The following is a 22,296-nucleotide window of genomic DNA, read 5'->3' as shown; positions in this document are numbered from 1 at the left end:
AATGAACGTGCTGCTGAAATTTTTTTCAACTCCTAGTTTTGCTCCATTAATTTCTACACCTAACTAATTACGCCCATGAAGTGGTCATTTCCTATGAAAACTATTTTCGGTCCACGACACCTCATAAGAAATCCTTGGATATCGTAATTCGTGACTAGTGATTTTCTTTTCCTTTTTCCTTGCCAGGTCAAGACTACATGCTGCCACAACTTGTTTCGCAACATCCCTCTACGGAGGTGGCCCTAGCTCCCCATGGCTTTCTAGATCTTGTCAATTTAGTAGACTCCTTTAAACATACAATATTTGCAATAATGAAACTTTTACTGGTTGTGGAATTGAGACAATCCACCAGTCGGAGTAACAATTTGGCAAATGGATTTTGTTTTCATATCTAACGTTTCCCAAGTCCTCTATCTACAATCGACAATTTAAGTGACATTTGAGAAATAATATCTAGAAACAAAGTTAAGCACAAATGACCAGTTAAATCCGCAGACATTTGTTCAGACACAGAATCCCAGAGCAAATGGCTGTATGAAAGTAACCAAACCCAACCTTGTATATTGAAAATTTGATACTTGAACATCAGATCCTGGAAATCATAGAATGAAGCAACTAAAATGAAAAAGTATAGCACTTCCCTATACATACAATGAGATCGTGACTCCTTGAAAGAACTCTTCCACAAACAAATCCTAATTGTTTGAAAAAAACTAATTCTCCACAAAGTCAGCGAGTCCAGTCACAGTCAGTGAAGCCAGCATTGATACATTAAAGGCCATTGTATTTCATGGCAAGCACCTAAATTGGTATCAACAAATGCAATTGAAAGTCCAAAACTCTTCATCTCTAGTGTTAGGAAACCCTTTTCTACCAACAGTTGAAACAAAGGCCGTAACAAGAATAGCCAAGTCACAATTGCCTACGAATCTGTCCCGCTAAATTCAAAAAAAAGAAGAGGTATCTCAGGAGGAGATGGTGTTATTGCCACGCATTTGTACTGCACCAAAACATCCAATGCAACTGAAATCAGAATTAATTTCTCCAATTTAACAAGTAAAATGAGATTAATAGTCCAAATTTAAATTAAAAAAGAAATTACTCAAGACAGAACAGATTACAAATAATACCTTATGTTGTTTGTATTTTTCCCTAACGGCATGCAACGAGCCCCCTCTCCTAATGAGGTACAAGTCATGTATATATAGAACACATTCCTTTAATTCAGTAGGTTTATATCTAGTGAGCTGACAAAGTGCTGAATTCTGCAAATAAATACTATATAATTTAGTAACTGCCTCCACATTGGATACCAAATACACATCTATGAAAATGAATCATTACCCATGGATGTGTCTTTGGGCTTAACATAAATCTCGCCAGAAATACCACAGATGCAGCTACCAAAGAAGGCAAGAACTTTACACAATTATAATCCAACAAGCTGAGTTCAGCAAGGAAGCAACTAAGCAACTCAAACTTTAGATCAGAAGCCTGCACAACAGGACAAGAATATTAATCAAATGTTGAACTCCCCATATTTGTCAGTGTGCACAACTGTGTACACCAGAGAAAAAAAAATCAAGGGTAGGTTTTTCTAATCCCATTGAATTGAGCAACTGGGCAAAATTCTTCTCAGTTTTGCGATTTCCCCTAATATAGAGGAAACTGCTGTTAATATAAAAAACTTTTAAGCTTTTAAAAAGTAACGAATAAGTTGAAACCAGAGTTAACTTACATCAACACCCTCTTGACCAACACTAGAGAATCTCCTGCAAACAAGGGAAAAGCATAAAATAAGCCAACTTACTAGGAAAAACACAACTAAAACAAGACAATTCAATGCAATAATGACACAGAATCAACAGAGAAACGTGCCTTAGGAATGTCATCACTGTAGGACCTCCCAATTGAAATTTCAAGGACTTCAATATATCAGCTTCCATATTCACAACCTTCATAAAATAAAAAATAAAAAAATAAAAAAGTTCCTACAATCAGCAAAAGTCCTAAGCCAAACCATACTCAATAACACTAACGAAAAATGAAACACGTTAGTCACCTCTTCCTTGGAGTATGTGTTGTCCGTAATATAACAAAAATCCTCCACTTCAGGTGGCTTAATTTCTTCATATTTTCTATTAGTAAAACAAAAACAAAAACATTATTTTAAAAAACATAAAAATAAAACCTCATTGAAGTCAGATTTCAAGTATTTGGAAACTCACGAAGCAATGAGCATCGCAGATACCCCGAGTAATTGCAATTTATGTCTCGTTAAAACATTCGAAGACAAAAACCTATCAATGTAAGAAATAGAAAAAAAAAGCGTGTCGGAAGAAAGCCTATATTCCTCAGCAACCTCCACCAACCAATCCACCAAAACACCCCTCATGTTAGCATTAACATCCCTCTGAACTTTCTGAACATAATCATGTAACGGTCGTTTACTAGGATCCACCTGAGTCACCAAAAAAGAGGAAAAAAAACGCGTGTTATTCCCAAAACGACACCGCAAATCCCAAATTCGGAACTGAAACTAAAACCCTAACGCAGCAAAGGTGCAAGCAATACCTCCATCCTTCGAAGGTAGTCGTAAATATCAGAAACGTAGGGTCCACACAAATGGGTTTCATTTAACTTCTCCGGCGTGATTACTGTCTCCGTCGGTTTCACGAGCTTTCTTTTTTTCTCCTTGTGAGTATAGGAACCGGTTTTCTCCGGCGGAGCATCGGCATTGGGTAAGTTGGTGAGGTCACCCAAAACGGCGCGTTTCTTCTTAGCGGTGCCACGTAGTTCGCATATTGCAGCTGCGGCTCGCTTCTTGGCTTCGCGCTGGGGGCGCACGCTGCCATCTTGGTTTCTTTCCATGGGAACTTGAAAAGTGGAAAAGAACGGAGTGAGCAGGGAAACAGAGGGTTAAGAGAGGAAAATGAGATTGGTGTTGGTGTGTGTGATTGTGATTGTTGTTGTTATTGTAGCCTTGTAGGAGTGGAAGAGCGTGGTTTGAAAATTTTGCAGAGGGTATTGTTCCCGCTTCTGGGGTGCATTTGGATTTTCAGGAATCTTGGGCAATTCCTAAGTTTGGGCACGCTCTGAATCAATTTGAGTCTTGGATTCCCTCTTCTTTTTTTCCTTTTTTGCAAAATGAATTAGGGTATATTTGATGTTCCCTCTCTTTCTTACGTTGCCGAGGGTACTTCCTGGTTTCAAGTTTCAACGACGCGGGCTGTGTGGTAGGAACATTGTAATGAAATATTTTAGCGCTCATAGACCGAAATGTTTATCTGTTTCGTAAATAATATATTTTGAGAATAAATAAACCTATTTAGCTCTTTATTAAAGTTTTATTTACTTTTAACATAAGGTAAAAATCTACATTCTATAATTGTTGCGTTTTTTTTAGTTTTTTTAATCAATGTTATTAATTAAAGAACTAATAAATAAATAGATATTATAAATTACAATGAAAACAGATTAACATTTTTTAATACAAATTATTTTTATTTCTTAATTAATATTATAAAGACATTGATTATTGTTTGTCGTGCTTTTTACTCATGTGTATTAAATTAAATATAATACACTTCAATAGACTTGTGTACCTTTTTTTCCTTACACTATTAAATTTAACACAATTCATTGTAATTTTTTTTATGTTTGTTTGAATAGTTAATTTTGACAATAAAGTGCATTTGTATCTTACTTTTATATTTTGTGAAATAATTTAGCCACAAATAATTTATTTAATAATGTTCGTTGATATAATATCTTAATAAATGAATAATTATAATAAAAGAAAAAAGTACTACTTAATATTAAAATTTAAACAAGTTATTTTATTTTTAAAGTACACAAATACTATAATAGAATAAACAAAAATTAATAAGAAAGACAATGGTATAACAGTAGAATTTAATACGTTGTTATCAAAAGATGAGATGATATTACATCAATAAAGTTGAGAGATCTGCATTTACATCTGCTCTGTTTAAGCAAATTTTAATTTTGTTTAATAAAAAATAGACTACAAAATGTTTGATTAGAGCTAATTTGCTTAAGTGGTAAATAATTCATTTAAGCAAAAAATTAGACTATCAAAAGGAAGAAGGCAATCATAATGAGCTAAGTTTTGAAGTGCATATAAATTATTGCATTATGTGTTTTCTTATGTGAGGAGATTGAGTCAATTATTATACTTGAAAATTTGTTTGAAAGTTTAGAAAAAAAAAAAGAAAGAGTTTAAAAAATAAGAGACAAGAATGAAAAGAGGGAGTAAGGGGGTTAATATAAATCTCTCAAATTGAAAAACTTGAAAATATGAGATTATAAGGGTTTTTAACTCTCTCTATTCTATCTAAAAACTTTCAAACATGGTTAAACATCATATAGGTTTTTTCCTTCTCTTTCTCTAAAAACTAACTTCCAAGTACAACATTAAATTCAATTTTTGAAATTCCTCCAAATTAAAAGATTTTAAAAAAAAAATTAAATATCCAAATAAGGAAAGGGTTTAACCCTCCTTTTCCCTCTTTTCTCCTCCTTTCTCATACCTTCAAATCATTTTCTTTCATCTCCCTTTAAACTTTTAAACAAAGTCTAAAACTAGTTGACATTACAATAGATTGAAGGTAACAAAGAGGAACCCCTAAAGTTCAAACAATATCTAACAAAAAAAGGATATTAAGAACATGAGTCATAACATAACCGAAGACATAAGCACAAGTCTAACAAAAAAAGAACATTAAGAAGAAAATACAAGTCACAATGTAACCAAAGGTGTAAGCACAAGTCTTACATTAAAGTTGTGTGAGAATAAAACCAATAAACATATTATGTATATGACTAGTTATGGATAATAAAAGCAGTTTCAGGTTACCCTCTTGAACCACTTTTAATCCATCAATAGTGCATATTTTGAAATTTAATCCAATGTGATCACTTATTTCTTAATTCATTTCTTTTTGAAAGTCTTATTTTCACTTAGTGAATTAATTTTTATCTAAACTCGTTTTTTTTATATTCATTTTTGCTTAAGTGATATTAGAATTCACTTAGCCAAATGAACAAAATTTTACAATTTTCTTGCAATTGTGAATTGAAATTGAGTCCATCTACCTTGGTTTACTCCATCCTATGAATACTTTATTAAAAAAAATAGTTTAATTTGCTTTTTCCCTTTTAAGTGAGCTAGATATTTTAGTATGGCCAATTTAAAGGTGGATTATGAAGTTAACGAGTTTATCAAAGAAATAATTATAAAATTAATAAAAATTTATAAAAAAAATTTAAATAAAATTTGATATTAATAAAAAAGGAAAAGATTTTCTCACACTAGTGTAAATCTAAAAACTCTTACACTTAATCTAAACCTTTCATTTAACTTACATATAATGATCAGTGAAGTAATAAATTATAACCAATTAGATGTAAGTTAAATGAAAAACTCAAATCAAATGTAAAAGTTTTAAAACTTACACTAGTATAAAAAGAACTCGCTTCTTAATAAATTAAGAGTTTAGTTAACTTCAACCCTTAAGACTGAGGATAAACAGCTAATAATAGTAAAATTTTATTAGAAAGAGAAGTATTTATTATATTTTTATAACTTCAATACAATAACTGTATACTTTTTTCATAAAATTTTTTTATTTATGGATGCTTAAATTCAGCTCTAAAGGCTGAGATTAAAAAAAAAATCTAAAATTAATATTTAAGTATTTTTGCTTTTAAAAATTTAAAAATATGAGTCTAACAGTTAGTGTGTCTCAATCCATCTTGTATTTTGATATGCTAAAATAAGAGAACTTAAACAAACTTATGAATGTAAAACTTTTAGTCCAACCCATCTTTTTTGAGAAGTTAATATCTGAGTTGGATTATCAAGCCTAATTCACTTTACCACCCTACTCACATACATGAATGTATAAGATTATTTAGATTTGATATATTTTAATAATCAATTTGAAACATAGTTGGATTTATCCTAACTTTAGTTTAACAAATTTTTTCTTTTATTTTTTTAATTAATTATCTATTAATAATAGAATTTAAAAATTTAATAAATAATTATTTATGTATAATGATATCATATGTGTAGAAGGGTATTGTATTTCCTTAAAATTAAATAGGTACAACAGAGGCTATAAATACACACATTAGGAGTAATAAAAACAGGAAACTAATAAACAAAATCCTAGATTTTCTACCTGCTATTATATACATGATTCTATTCTAAGAAAGAAATAATCTGTCATAAAACAAAATTATTACATTAATAATGGCAGTAGATACAATCCTAAAATAAAACGGATTACCAACATTCCCCCTCAAGTTGGGTGGTGAATATCAATCATCCCTAGCTTGGATCTTAAGTTTTCATAATTAATTTGTGATACTCCTTTAGTCAGAATGTCTGTTGTTTGCTGGTTTGAAGGAGTATATTCAAGTATAACACTGCCATCATCTATCTTCTCCTTGATGAAGTGGTGGTCTATTTCTACATGTTTGGTTCTGTCATGATGAACCAGATTTCTTGCAATACTGATGGCTGCTTTATTATCACACATGATTTCCATGGCATGTTCTGATAACACACATAGCTCCTTGAGCATCCGATGAAGCCATATCCCTTCACAGATACCATGAGCCATGGCTCTAAACTCTGCTTCAGCACTACTTCTTGCAACTACAGATTGCTTTTTGCTCCTCCAAGTTACTAGATTCCCCCAGACATAGGAACAATACCCAGTTGTTGATTTTCGGTCTGTGACAGATCCAGCCCAATCTGCATTTGTGCAGATTTCTATTTTTTGGCAAATATTCTTCTTGAAATATAGTTCTCTTCCAGGAGCCTTCTTGAGGTACTGCAGAATTCGGTTGACAGCCTTCATATGATTTTCTGTGGGATTATTCATAAATCGATTTACTAAGCTAACTGGATAAGCATATATCAGGTCGAGTATGAGTCAAGTATATTAGTTTTCCCACCAATCTCTGATATCTGTCTCGGTTTGTAAGGAGACTTCCTTCTTCAGACCCAAGTTTTGAATTAGCCTCTATAGGTGTGTCTACTGGTTTGCATCCTAACATCCCTGTTTCCTTTAGCAAATCTATCATATATTTCCTTTGAGAAATAGCAATACCATCTTTGGTGCGGGCCACTTCCATCCCAAGAAAATACCTTAGATGTCCAAGGTCTTTGACTTCAAATTCATTTGCAAGGAATCTTTTCAGCTTTAGAATCTCTTCTTCATCATCCCCAGTGATGATGATGATATCATCTATATAGACAATGAATAGAGTCATTTTTCCATTCTTTGCATGCTTTACGAACATAGTGTGATCAGTTTGGCATTGGGTAAAGTCGTAACTCTTTACTACCCGGGTTAAGCGATCAAACCACGCTCTAGGTGATTGTTTGAGACCGTAGAGGGATTTTTGGAGCTTACACACCTGACCGCAGTTTTCTGTTGTTTCTAGCCCTGGAGGGATTCTCATGTAGACTTCTTCTTCAAGATCTCCATTCAGGAATGCATTTTTTATATCCAGCTGGTAAAGAGGCCAGTCCAGATTTGCTGCCAAGGACAGGATGACTCGAACAGAGTTGAGCTTCACGACAGGAGCGAATGTCTCTTCATAGTCCACTCCATAGGATTGTGTGAATCCCTTAGCCACCAATCTGGCCTTGTGCTGGTTTGCTGTGCCATCCATGTTGTGTTTGACAGAAAAAAATCCATTTGCATCCATTTTCATGAACACCCATGTTCCATTCTTCTCCAGGGCATTTATCTCTTCCTCAACAGCCACCTTCCACTGAGGTTTTTGGAGTGCTTCTGTGACATCATAAGGCATCTTACACTGTCCAGATTAGTGACAAATGCCCTATATCCCTGTGACAAATTCTCATAGGACACAAAGTTACCAATGGGGTGTTGGGTACATGACCTCACCCCCTTTCTCAAGGCTATAGGCTTATCCAATTCATCTAAGACCGAGTAGTCATGGGACTAATCAGAATGAGTGTTACCTGTGTGGGACTCTGAGGCTTCTGGATTTTGGTTGGAAGACTGACCTTGCTTTGGAGAGGTGCAAGTCTCTAACTCCCTATTTGTCTTTCTCTATCTCGAATACACCAGCAATTCTTTACCCTGTTGCAGATCTGATGGTGCTGCATCCTAAGCTCCTTCTACCACAGGAATTCCTGCAGCTGCTGGTTCAACAGCTTGCTGGGTCATTTGAGTTCCTATGGGTTCAGGCCGCGTTGGAACAGCATGCTCTAAGAGTTGCTCAGGCTCCAGCGGTTGAAATTCTTTATCCAGTATCTCCCCCTGAATCCCACCGGTGGAGTAAAAGGCCTGGTTTTCAAAGAAAGTAACGTTCATGCTAGTGTAGAAGCGGTTTGTAGTGGGGGAATAGCATCTGTATCCTTTCTTGTTTGGAGAGTATCCAAGGAAGATGCATTTTATTGGTTTAGGTTCCAGTTTACTGAGATTTGGTTGGTGATTATGGACAAAGGTTGCACAACCAAAAATTCTAGGTGTTAAATTGGTAAAGAGATGAGGATGAGAAAAACGTGGTAGGAGGGTTTGGAGAGGTGTTTTATGGCTGAGAGCTTTGAAAGGCATGCAATTAATGAGGTATCCAGAGGATAAAACAGCATCACCCTAGTACTGAGTTGGTACATATGTTGACAGCATGAGGGACTAGTTACTTCTAGTAAGTGTCTGTTTTTCCGCTCTACAAGACCATTTTGTTGAGGTGTATTTGGACAAGATGATTGGTGGATAATCCCATGCTTTTGAAGATAGAATCCTAGGTTTGTATTATAATATTCTCGTCCATTGTCAGTTCGCAAAATCTGAATCTGTGTTTGGAATTGATTCTGAACCATTTGATGAAAAGACTCAAATATTTTTGTGACCTTACATTTTTCTTTCATGAGAAAGACCCAAGTGGTCCTTGTGTGGTCATCTATGAAGGTAACAAATCATCTAGCCCCAGTAATAGCTTTGGTTCTAGTGGGTCCCCGAACATCGCTATGAACAAGGAAAAAAGGTTTAGAAGGTTTGTAAGGTTGTGTAGGGTAATTATTTCTTGCATGCTTGGCTAGTTGACAAATTTCACACGGTAAAGGTTGTGAATTTTTATTGAAAATTAAAGGTAACATTTTCTTTAGGTACAGAAAATTAGAGCGGCCTAGGCGATAGTGCCATAGCATTACATTATTTTCCCTTTTTCCAACACTCACAACATAATTATTTTCTTTTGTCTGTTCCATGTTGTCAGTTTGAAGGAAGTAGAGACCTGCAAATTCCTCAGCATTGCCAATCCTCCTCCCCGAATCCATTGCCTGAAATTCACACATGTTTGGGAGGAACTTAGTAACACAATGAAGGTCTCAAGTAAGTTTACTAATGGATAAGAGGTTACTGTCTAATTTAGGAACATAGAGAACAAAATTCAATGTGATATCTTTTGATATCACAACTGATCCTTTACTAGCCACTTTAGATGTTGAACCATCAACAATTCTTACTGAAGAACCTTCTTCACATGGATCAAAATGATCAAAGAGATTAATGTCACCTGTCATGTGATCCGAGGCTCCAGAGTCTACAATCCAGGACTTGTGTTTGTGATGTCTAATTGATAAAGCATCTAGTATATTACCTTTATGTGCCAACAGACCTGTTGTGGAGGAAGGTGTGTTCCCATTTCGAAGGGTTTGCTGGAGAAGTTTTTGTAGAACCTCCATCTGATCCTTGTTGAAAGGTCGTAGTTTAGCTACACCTCTCAATTTGTCTTCATCTAACCCACTGATAGTGGTGGAAGCCACATTGGCCCGGTTATCTTTGCCATGAGACGCCTTTATGTCTGCTGGTTTGCCATGAATGAACCAGCAGGTGTCTCGGGTATGTCCAGATTTATTGCAGTGATCACACCAGTTACGGGTCTTCTTATGGTGATTCGGCTGGTATCCTTTAGTTTCAAGGGCTGAGCCTTCAATATTTTGATTTTGGTTTGGGTCACCCAGCATAATTTTCTTTTTGCTTTCTTCCCTTCTCACTTCTGAGAATGCCTCACGAATACTTGGAAGAGGCTTAGTTCCCAGAATTCTTCCTCGTACTTCATCCAAGTTCGTGTTTAAACCTAGAAGGAACTGGTAGATGCGGTCCTTTTCCACCAGTTTTCAATATTGCTTCTGGTCAGCCTAACAACTCCATTCAATGTCCTCGTAGGCATTTAGTTGCTGCCAGAATCTGGTGAGTCTCTTCGGCAGCATCCTAGATTTCATGGGCTGTATCGTAATACATGAAGTTTTCCCCAATTTCATTGGTCATTGAGTTGAGCAGCCATGACATGACAAGGCTGTTCTCGAGTTTCCACTTCTGGTAGTTAGCATCTGCCTTTGCTGGTTCTTCTGACTCACCAGTAATATATTCTTCCTTTCCCTTTCCTTGAAGGTAAATTTGAATAGATCTAGCCCATTAGGTGTAGTTTTGGCCATTTAACTTATAACCAGTAATAGGTAGGATGGTTGGTTCGGTCAGGTTTGGAACATGAGTGTGTTCCTCCCCTGCCTTAAGTTTTGGGTAAATGACTTCGTCAGCCATGGATGATCTCGAAGGAACCTATGTATGGATCAGATCGTTCTCTAATACCATGTAGAAGGGTATTATATTTCCTTAAAATTAAATAGGTACAACAGAGGCTATAAATACACACATTAGGAGTAATAAAAACAAGAAACTAATAAACAGAATCCTAGATTTCCTACCTGCTATTATATACATGATTCTATTCTAGGAAAGAAATAATCTGTTATAAAACAGAATTATTACATTAATAATGGCAGTAGATGCAATCCTAAAATAAAACGGATTACCAACAATATGTATATTAATATTATTTTTAAAAATATATGTTAGTCTCATTTAAGTAAACTTTTGCAGAAAATTTTATAAAAAAATAAAAAATTGAATAAAATTTATCTCATAAGTTAGAAACAACTTATATTTCTCTATTCTTTAAAATGTTATAAGAAATTCTCTCATTTAGATTTTCTAAAATTTAAAGTGATAAATTATTTTTAATTTATGAAAAAATATTATTCATTTTAACGATGATTGTTTTTATAAGAACTTTTTAAAAATTTATCTAAACTAGACAATTATAAAATATAGTTTAATTTTATGTTTTAGTTTTTTTACATTGTAACTTAATATATTTTATTTGTAAATTAAATTGAGTCTATCTTAACCTAATATTATCAATTTTTAATCAAATCTTATACAAGTCTTTTTAAAAAAATTGACCATGTCGTTTGTACACCCTTGCTTACTACATACATGGCCTTATGTTGGTCAACTTTTCATATAAAAATTGAGTAAAGTAATTATATATGTTATACCTTGCTTATTGGTATATCCTAACCATGTCTCTTGTTGATTCAGATCATCTCTATAGTTTACGTGGGAACATGATTGACGAGTCTATTTTCTCTTAAAAAAACTTATTCTATAACATTAAAAATCACATATTCCAATTTGCTTCAATACTCGTACGCAAAGATAAACTGACACTATATTATTTATCATTATTATTAACTTATAAACTGAAATTTTCAAAGACCCAAAATTGGGAGAGAAAACATAAGAAAAATGAAGGGAAACAACTCGCAAGAATAAATAGAAAATGGCATCCTCACATCATTGTTAGAAAAGTGAAGAACAACACGAAGATGATAATAATGAAAAGAAGTTTCTCTCAATTGAAAGCAACCATAAGAAAAAGAAAAAAAGAAAAGAAAACATGCTCAAATATTACTCTAATTTCAACAATTACAACACCACAAATTTTGCGTGAAGGACCATTTTAGTATGTAGTGAGACAAATGCTATAACTCGAATTCTCTAAAGAATAGTTCATTCTTTAATTACCAGTTAAGGCATTAAATAATGAAATTAAATGTTCTTTCATTGCAACATTCATTTGCTTAATGTAGAATGATTTATTTAGTGAATAAATAAAAAACTTCAATAAATGATTCATTTAGTTCTTGTTGAAGTATACAAATAGGTGTGTAACAGTTAAGTTTTAATAAATGATGTTGAGATTTACAGTTGAGGCTTGCATATATAATTGGATGCTAACAAGTTCTTTCATCTTTTTGTTCTTGGATGTTAATTCTTCTTCATGCTTCTTTATATTTTCTTTCTCGATTCTAGGTTTCTAAAAGTTGTGATTTTTACATTAATAATAATGATAAGCAATATACTGTTGGTTTATTTTTGTTTACAAAGCAGAGAAGTAAATTAGGTTTCTAAATTGGAGTACATAATTTTCACTAATATAAGATAAGCGAATCTTAATTTACTTAAACAAAAATAGACTACATAATTACATTCCTGAAGACGATTCAAATTTGTCTCTTAGCTCCACATGATCCATGTTCATGGTGCACATTCCCTATGAAGTTTTGGTGGTAGAGTTTTTATTGTTTTTATCCTCTCTTTTTTTTTTTTTGTCAATGTTGGTTTATTTTTTTAATGGATTTTGATTAACTTTTTAGGTTAATTAAGTTGATTAGTTGACTGTTTTTTTTAAATCAAATTAATCTAAATTTATAATTATAATTTAAATAATTACAAAAAAAGTAAGATCTTAAAGTTATAATTAATGGAATAAAAAATGTCATATTAGATGTAGAGTTAACAAAAAACACACAATATACAATTAATAGTCTATTTTATAAGCATAAATAACATTTGCTCTTTTTAGGTTTCTCGTAATGAACTTAACTCCATTTTAATCTAGAAATTACATTTCACAACAAAGTTAAGTTTAGTTAACAGAATAATCTTATTTTAACTCTAGTTAAACAATGCTAAATGTAAAAATAAAATAAAAAATAAAACATCATTGTTGCATAAAAATAATAAGGATAAATGATGAAAACTTTCATTTAAAACATCAAAATGATTATTAATAATAACTAATAAAAATAGAAAATGTTTAATTATTTTAGAAGTTTAGTGGTGCGAGTATCAAACTAGCAAACTCACATTTACAGTGTTGTTAGGTAAGTTAGTATAAAATTTGCTTTATGGAAGAGACAAATTTAAGCTAGAAGTTTTAATTTATAAATTTAGACTAAATTCATAAATTAATTTCTCAAATAGTAACATGTATATTAGTCTTTTAAATAGTAGTGATTATGTATATTAGTCTTTTATTTATTCAAATTGTTTCCTTAATCTCTTACATATTAAGTCGTCAAACAATTAAGTTCTCACCGCTAATAGACGCGTAAAAAATATCAATTTTTGTTATTATGTAACACAGATATTAAAATAATATTGTTTCATATAATGTTAGAAACTAATTTGACCGATTTTATGTTATCACTATTGCTCCCATTTTTTATGTTCTCTCCCTTTTAGTGTTCCTAGTCATCCCCACCACCATCTCTTTCTCTTCCTCATTCTCACTCTATATGTATATGTGTGTGTGTGTGTGATTTTGTGATGTATGAAAGGAAAATAAGAAAGTGTATGTTTGATAAAAAGATAAAGAGAAGAGGTGGTGGGCGATTGAAAATGTTGGGGGTGAGGGGAGAAAATGTCATAGGCAAGAGTAGTGGTGATAATACAAAATTAGTTAATTTAGTTAATTTTATTAAATAAAATGAAATCATTTTATCACATACGCGTCACTTAATAATAAAAGTTAACATTTTTTCATGCATTTGGTAATGACAATGACCTAACAACTTCCTAGGTGAAATATTAACGAAACAATTTAAATAAGTAAAAGATTAATATACACTGTTATTACAATTTGATGGACTAATTTTTCGGTTTACTCAATATATAAACTTTCAAAATTATATTTTAAATTATAAAAAGTGGTTTTGTTATGAATTGAGAATGAGAAACTCATTTATCTAAGTATGATTCCTGGCTATGTGTCATATAGTATGTACTAATTTAAATTGTATCCATGTATTTGATAATATAATGTTTTAGTTGCATATAACATGGAATATTGATTATATTTGCATCATAATTATTTTAATGCATATTAAGGAAAAATGTCCAAGTATAACAATTTCGTAGCTTAATATTCTTTAAGATTGGTGGATATAGTAAGATAATAGCAAAAGTTATCTATATAGCACTCAACATAAAAATTTGAATAATTACAAGTGATTGTTGTCTCAAGTTAGAAATAAAAACTAAAATTATGATTAAACTTAGGTTTAAAAGGCGAGTGCATAAGAGAAATATAAAAATTTAAGATGAATAAAATTACACTCTGTTTTAGAGATTGTTTTCAATATATATATATATATATATATAATTGAAAGGGTGATTAAATTATAGTCATCCATCCTTTGACTACAAGTGGACGATGAATTTGTCAAAACGTGATGTTACTTAACTTTCTTATTTTTTACTGTATTGTTCTAGATATGATAATGGAAACATGGTGTTTATAGATAAGATAAACTCGTAGAATTTGTTGTGCTACACTTCTCTGGTTGGTCGGCACAATGAAATACTTAGTTGATAATTTATAGTGGAGCTGAGTTGTGGTTAAACAAATGCATAGTTGTGTCTGAGAAGTTGGAGTGAAGTGTAATATAGGTTGAGTGTTAATTAAAAAATATTAAAAGGGTAAGTTTAGTTCACTATTTTATAAACATACAGGGACAAAGTAATAATTGAAAACATCGTGACAGTCTATTTTCAAATGGAATAAATGATTGTTCTAGACATAATTATCTATATAATTTATCACTATTAGAAACATACAAATTACACACAGAATTTATAGACCGATTTTTTTTAGTTTATAAACAGTAAATCAAAATGATAGATTTTTTCAAAATATTTTAAGAAAATTTGTCTATAATACAAACATAAAAAAAATTGTCTATAAAATTCGTCTATACACTATTTGATACGTAACATTACAAGTAGAAATTAAAGATAAATTTTTGCATTTATAATTTAAAACTATGGCAATAAATATTAAAGAAAAAATATATCTATATTTTTAAAATATATTTCTGACATTTTATACTTGTTGCAGATAGATTTTTTTATGTGTAACTGCATTTAATAGAGTTACATAAGAAAAAATTTATATATAATTCAAGTTTTAAAACACTACATTTTATTAACGTATTTATAAACAAAAAAAAAATTGTCTATAAAACAGATCTTTTCCTTCTTCTTTCTTACTTTTCATTTTTTTTCTATAGATTAATTTTTCAATTGTTAATTAAAGATATTTAATATAAAATTTTACTTACACCATTGGATGTCTTAATTTTATTTTGTAAAAAAAGTTATTTGTGTAGAGATATTTATTTTCTTTAAATCTGAATTTTTTTTATTTTTTAACAAATAAAAAAGGAAAAACATAAATCCCAATAAGTTATTTTTATCTGAAAAGTGACGTGAAATAAATGATAACATGAATTTGAAAATTTAATTTCAATTCTTAATAATTTTTAAAATAATAAAAAATTATAAACATAATAAAAATGTTATATTCAAAGTTTAAATTATTTATTAAAATAAATTTATCATTATTATAAAAATAATTTTAATACAATATATTTCTTTCTTTCTGTTTTTTTATATTCATCCAAATAATATATATTTATTATAACTTTACTTTATTTTTTATCTTTTTTTTCTATTTCATCTTATCACGTAAGCAAATAGGAAAGAAAACACTTTAATTTTTTTAAAATTAATGTGTTTTTTACCCTAAAAATAAATAGTATTTATTACAGTGCTTTTAAACTTGAAAGTGTATTTAATATTTTTTTAGATTATACTGAGATATTAAAGAATATTTATGTCTTTTTTAAATACACTACTAATTCTATCATTAAAATTAATAATTATAATTATTTAACATATTCAATCAAAACATAGAATACTCCCTCATTTGCTAGTATTGTAGAATTTACCAAAATAATTAACCTATTCTCGTGAGTTTTATAATTTGTTTTCCCTACCATCACGAGAATAAGTTGCGGGGATTTTCCATCTTAATTCAGCAACAACTAACAATTTTTTTTATCACTTTATCCTTGAAAGAGGTTATATCTTTAGTGAATCATTACAGTTAGATACGTATTTCCAAGTCCAAAAGAATTAATTAGATTCATATTTTTATAACATAAATTATAACTAAAATTTCACTTATTCATACAAAGTACATAAATTTTTTACACGTATTTTATTATATAATTTTTTTCTCATAATATTTTGAATTGTAAGTAAAAAAAACCACAACACACATACAGCGGTATATTATAAGTTTATAACCTTTTATTAAAATTTATGATTTTATTATAGGTTATACTCATATTTAAAAAACTGTGTATTTCATGTGCAATTTATATCTAATAATAAAATAAATTTTAAAAAATCAATGTTATTGTTATAGTCTGTTTTTTTAGCAACGTGAAACGAACTTGATTCTAATGTTTTTTTTTTTTTTACTTAAACATATCTTTCTTTCATGCCGAATTTTTCAATTTTATTTTTGGTCTTTTGTAATTTTTTATCATCACTTATTTCTTATAAATAATTCTTATTTAATCCCTTCTATTAAATTATTGCTATAAAATTTTATGTAGCATTAATTTTGCCATATAATTAAATTAATTTTTAAAATTAAAATATTTCATATTAAATGATTGTTAATTTATATTTAACTGTACTTATAAGAAGTGATTCATGGTATAAGAGAGTTAGTGAAAAGTTACTAAAAAATATGTATACAATTCAGAACTCGGAAGTTGGCATAAACAAATGGTCGTATCTTGGGGTTGCTTGGTTAGTTAAGAACTTGGGTCATGAAGTTAATTTCCAATTGATTTTAAATAGAGTTTGGAAAATGTATTCAAACATATTTCATTGGATTCTGATGCCATGTAAACAGCTAATTACAGTTGACCTAGTTATTATTAACAAAGAAGTAAACTTAACAATGGAGAGAAAAAGACATTAAGGTTGGTTCGCGACGAGATAAGAGTGTCAAGGATATACAATCTTGATGAAGAAGATTGCGAATGTGAGTTTGATTCCAGGACAAATGATGAAAATAAAATTGAAAGAAAGATTAAAAAGACAATGCAGTTGTGGGGTATCAAATTTAACCTAAGTTAATACTGATCCAATCTTTTTTTTTTTTTTTACTAATTTCAACAATCAGTATAAAAAAAGTTGGTGTTCAAAAATGAAGTTTAATAAAGTTATGATCAACTTCCGTGCTTTAACATTTTATTTTAGCTGATAAAATGACTAAAATTTTTATATATTGGTCATAGTATAATAATTATAGAAAACTCTTTAATCAATTTTAATAATTATTGAAAAAGTTTTAGTTTTTGAGATGTCATGATTATGTAACAGATTTGAGATTGAAAATAGAAGTTAAATAATTAAATTTATTAAAAAAAGTTAAAAGACAAACTTTTAATAAAAATAAAATAAAATTAGATGATTAAATCATTTTTTAAATTTTTGTAGATTTTTTTCATTTTAATTTTAAAAATACATGATTTTTAATAAATTATAAAATATCATTATATAATTTAATTATATATATATATATATATATATATATTCATTTAACACTTGTTACTTAATTAAGGAATATTTTTCTTTTTTAACCTTTATTTATCATCTTTATAAAAATCGTGATATGTATTAAATATAAATTCTTATTTTAAAATTGGCATTTCAAAAAATTAAATAAAAACGATTTTAAAAGTTGTGTCTTCTATGTATTTCCTTTGTATATATTTAATATTTTATTTAATTTTATTTAAATTTAAAATTTTTATATGTTGTTTCTTAATTTACATTTTTTAATTTTATTTTATTTAACATAAGAAAATTATATTATTAAATATAAAATATTTACTTTTAAAAATTTTATAAAAAATTGCTATATTTATAAAAAGAAATATGCAAATGTATACATTAAACTTTTTTTTAAATATATCAATTTAATAATATATTAAATAGACAAAAATTTCATATATATATGATAAATAATAAAAACAAGAACATATAATATTTTATATTATATTATTTTTGGTTTAAAATCACTTGATAAAGTGGTCAAAGAAGAGTCCATCTTCGAGTTCCCGCACGTAAAATTTGACATGTATTGCATGCAGAGCAGAATCTAATCTCAATAATAACCTCTTTTCCTTTCACTTCCTCTGCAACTATCTTCTTTCCTGTTTGTACCCACCCGTTTTAATTTCACCGTTAATTCTCTTATCTTTTTTTAATATTATTAATCATTACTAAAAAAAGTCAACAGAAAACAAACAGAAAATCACAACTTCCTTTTAAAATCCTCATATCTGACCCAGAAGTCTAAAACCCTCGTATTCCAATCCTTTGACTGTCGCCGTAACAACCTTAAAATCCTCCTATCTGAGTCAGAAGTCTAAGCCTTTATCTTCCAATAGCCTTGACTGTCGCTGCGCCGTAGCCACTGTTTTGAGGACGACATGTCGTCAAGCAGAAACCCATGTTTCGTGGAAAACGATTATAGTACCTCGTTGCTTTGGTCGTTCCAACGACAACGTTGTCCTGGAGATGGAGAGACGTCTCAGAATCGTTATCAAAACCCAATTCTCACGAATCAAACCCTAGAAGACGCTTTCTCTCGTCTCTCTGTGATGCCTAACAATCACTCAACGTTGGGTTTCGTTGGCGAAGGATCGAGTCACATTGACACCACAAAACCTTTCACTTTTCAGGGGCAAGAAACATACCCTTCTAATTATCATTGTTCCAGAATTGGCCAAATGCATAGTTTTGGTAATGGTAGGTACAGTGGAGGCGATAATACACCTGTTTTGGCAACGACATGGCATAATTGCTATGTGGGGTATAATAATGATACTGATCGATATAACGGTGGCTATCACAACTTGCGATCACAGGCTTATAACACTTTTTTGAAAGAAGAATCTCAGAACAATTTTTTAAGGTTGCCATTGTCAAACGATGATCAGTTTAGTCTCAGTTTCCAAGGATCTCGTAGTAGCTCAATGAGTACTGGGTTATTGAGTAACACGCTGGATAATGTCAATAGTTGGCGTTACCGTTTGTTGCAGAATCCTTTGACTCAGCATTCTGTTTATGATTTTCAGGGAAAGATTTTGTTGTTAGCTAAGGATCAATTGGGGTGTCGGGTTTTGCAAGAAACGATGAAAAGCTTGAAATCTCAGGAAGAGGTTTCTTTGGTTTTTCTAGAACTGATAGATCACGTGATTGAGTTGATGTTGGACTCGTCCGGGAATTATGTTTTTCAGAAACTCGTGGAAATATGCACTGAAGAACAGAGGACTCACATAATTTTGATGCTGACCAAGACTAATTTTCAGCTTGTCAATATCTGTTTGGATGCTCATGGGTATTGCTATGTTTTTATTTTGTTTATTTATTTATCATCTCTTTTTCTGCTTCTGATTTGTGGAGTGGTGGGTTTTGTTTTCTCGTGACAGGACCCGGGCTGTGCAGAAATTATTTGAACATGTGACCACCCAAGAACAACGAAATCTTATCATGCTAGCGTTGTACCCCGGTGTTGTTGCATTGACTAAGGATACGAACGGTCTTCATGTCATTGAGAATTGTCTAAAACATTTCTCACTTGAAGATAACAAGGTTTTTTTTTTTTTTTTTTTTTTTTTTTTTTTTTTAAATTTATGAATTCTGTTTCTCTGTTGTTTTTTTTTTGGATATTTAAGTAGAGTTCTTCAAAGAGTTGAGTTTTAATGTGGAATTTATTTTTATTAAGTTAATTTTATAACATGTATAGAACCTAGTAATTAGGGATGCAAATTGGAAATATCATTGAACATTCTGCTTTTGCTGTTTTAATATTCATTTTCATTCCACCCAGGTTTTCCCTTCCATAGGATGAATTATATGTGTAGCTGGTGGTGATGCCTTGAGGTCAATATGTAGAATGTAGAACTGATCTTCATTCTAAGACAGGCTTCTTATTTCACCTTTTTTTTTTTTTTTTCAAACTTCTTCTAAAAAACTTAGAATATATGGTGCTGCATGAGAAGGATGGCTCATTGCTAATTGTGAGGTGTGGTCCGTAGATGAGATGGCTCATTCTTTTTGTTTAGCTCCAAATTTCTTAGTTGTTTTTGGAGTTAGTTCTGCTGAAATAACATGAAGCATTTGTAAAATATTCATCACTATGATTGTTTAAGGAAATTAGAAATAAAAAAAACTGTAAAATCTTATTGGAACATGTTTGGTGTGTCATGTTGTTTTGGTTCTCCGTGCTTCAATAATTCATCTATAAATTTTTGTTACAGTATATTCTGAACATCATGGCAAACAACTGTGTTGACATTGCAACGGACAAGAACGGATGTTGTGTAATGCAGCGTTGTGTTGAGCGTGTTCACGGCGAATCCAAAGAGCGGTTAATGGCCGAGATCATTTTAAATGCTTTCCTTTTAGCAGAAAACTGTTACGGGTTTGTTTGTTCTTCTACTGTTTCCGTCACTAGTCTACAGTTCCCTTACTCTTATCTCTTATCTCTTCCATGTTTTGTTTCCTTGTTTGGCAGCAACTACGTGGTGCAACATCTAGTGACTCAGAAAATACCTAGAGTTATAGAAGGACTAATGAGACAGCTTGAAAATAATTTTTTTACACTGTCTTACAATAAATATGGCAGCAATGTTGTGGAGAAGTTCTTGCAAGTGGCTGGAGAAGAGCATTCTAAACGTATTGTGGTGGAGTTGCTCTGCGATCCAAATGTTTCAATTCTACTAGTGGACCCATATGGAAATTATGTCATTAAGTCAGCACTCCATGTCTCCAAGGTTAGAACTTTTTTCCAATTCTAAGTATGTGCATTAATCAAGATTTTTAGATCTTTAATCTGACTGTTACCACTGGTTTGATTAAGTAAGTTACGTGGAGGGAGGAATTACGAATAAATAAATAAGCAAATCAATTCACTGCATGATAGCCAGATTTCTTATGTTTAATTTTTTTAGTTGCATTGAGATAATATGAAATAATATGGGTTGGATGTGCTGTGTATAAATGATGCGTTCCTTAGTCATTCTGTATATCGAACTCTCTGTATCCAGCAAATAACTCTGTCTCTTTCAATTCAATATAGGGTGCCATTCGGAATGCCTTACTTCAACTTGTTGAAGATCACTATGCTTTGATGCAAAGCAACCTCTATGGCCAAAAACTACTTGCTTGGGTTGACAAATGGAAGCATCGTAAATTGACTAAAGCAACGTCACTGGTAAAAATGTTTTATTTTATTCAAAGAATGCACTTTCTAACCTAGTTTCTTGACACATTCTAGAATAATTGACTAAAATTTTTTAAAAAATAAAATAAAAATGTAAATTTTACTCTTAATTTAACAATTCTTATTTTTAATATAATAATTAATAATATGTTAAAAAGTGTATTTTTTGTATTTATTTATATATATTTTGCACACATTAAATCTCTTCACTCATTAAATCTGTTTTGAGTGAAGGGTTACTTTCATTGAGAGTTACATCTTCATTCGTAGGTTGTTTTCTTTCGTAAATGTAGGGATTGTAAGTGTACGATGAGAATGAGACTTCACACTGAATTGTAAGGATTGTAACAATGAAGGTGCACAGAAGTAGTTGATGATTGAAACTGGTGCCAATCGACACAAGTCATGCATCTTCTTAGAAGTCATGCATCTTCTTAGTCACAGCTTTTTGGTTATAGATATATATATTTTTGTTGTTATACGTGTTCTTGTTATCGTCTTTCTTTTAAGTTATAGATACATTTTTTGTTGTTGTTTTAGCCGTAGATACATTTTTTTTTGTTGTGGTTGTTGATTTTTAAACGTGCAAACTTGTCTTTATGTTATTTGTTTTTTACTCTTTCAATTTGGCAGCATGTTTTTATATTCATTTTTTTTTTGTCTTTTTAGTTTTTTGTTGTGGATGTTGATGTTTAGTTGTTGATTTTTAAACGTCCTATTATTTGTTTTTTTACTCTTGCACCATATCTTGACACATGATTCTTTCAAATAATCTATATATAAAAAAAAATATAAAACTCTAAATTATTCTTTTTTTTTATAAAAATTTCAAAAAAAAAATATTTTTAATATACAAGTTATACATAACTTTACTTACACGTGAGAGCAGTCTTGAAATTTAACCGACTTTATTTAAACATATAAACATAAAGTTTTTCG

The 22,296-nt window shown here is 30.6% G+C and overlaps 2 protein-coding genes across 2 annotated transcripts; one reads left to right on the top strand and one right to left on the bottom strand.

Annotated features, from left to right (window-relative positions):
* Window positions 1–584: 584 nt before the first annotated feature.
* Window positions 585–3,213, bottom strand: LOC113847382 (putative cyclin-A3-1). The gene is made up of 8 exons (XM_027476464.1): window positions 2,575–3,213; window positions 2,229–2,461; window positions 2,063–2,138; window positions 1,879–1,955; window positions 1,739–1,772; window positions 1,345–1,494; window positions 1,131–1,265; window positions 585–1,000 (listed from the first exon to the last, which is right to left on the bottom strand). The coding sequence occupies exons 1-8, from the start codon at window positions 2,869–2,871 to the stop codon at window positions 923–925; spliced, it is 1,080 nt and encodes a 359-aa protein (XP_027332265.1). The 5' UTR covers window positions 2,872–3,213; the 3' UTR covers window positions 585–922.
* Window positions 3,214–18,559: 15,346 nt separating this feature from the next.
* Window positions 18,560–22,053, top strand: LOC113874129 (putative pumilio homolog 8, chloroplastic). The gene is made up of 6 exons (XM_027512350.1): window positions 18,560–19,470; window positions 19,562–19,724; window positions 20,393–20,556; window positions 20,650–20,908; window positions 21,214–21,348; window positions 22,027–22,053. Exons 1-6 carry the CDS (start codon window positions 18,560–18,562, stop codon window positions 22,051–22,053), a joined length of 1,659 nt encoding a protein of 552 aa, XP_027368151.1.
* Window positions 22,054–22,296: the final 243 nt, after the last annotated feature.

Source organism: Abrus precatorius, unplaced genomic scaffold (assembly GCF_003935025.1).
Source record: "Abrus precatorius isolate BTA unplaced genomic scaffold, Abrus_2018 Scaffold8, whole genome shotgun sequence".
In the NCBI taxonomy this organism is placed as follows: Eukaryota; Viridiplantae; Streptophyta; class Magnoliopsida; order Fabales; family Fabaceae; genus Abrus; species Abrus precatorius.
Note: the sequence above shows the minus strand (reverse complement) of the source record. Positions and strands in the feature narration are given on the sequence as shown.

Coding starts and splice junctions, on each gene's coding strand:
- LOC113847382 (XM_027476464.1), bottom strand. CDS start 2,871: ATGGAAAGAAACCAAGATGGCAGCGTGCGCCCCCAGCGCGAAGCCAAG. Junction 1,956..2,062: donor ACACATACTCCAAGGAAGAG/GTGACTAACGTG, acceptor TATTTTATGAAG/GTTGTGAATATGGAAGCTGA. Junction 1,266..1,344: donor GCCCAAAGACACATCCATGG/GTAATGATTCAT, acceptor ATTTATTTGCAG/AATTCAGCACTTTGTCAGCT.
- LOC113874129 (XM_027512350.1), top strand. CDS start 18,560: ATGTCGTCAAGCAGAAACCCATGTTTCGTGGAAAACGATTATAGTACC. Junction 19,471..19,561: donor ATCTGTTTGGATGCTCATGG/GTATTGCTATGT, acceptor TTCTCGTGACAG/GACCCGGGCTGTGCAGAAAT. Junction 21,349..22,026: donor TGACTAAAGCAACGTCACTG/GTAAAAATGTTT, acceptor TTGTCTTTTTAG/TTTTTTGTTGTGGATGTTGA.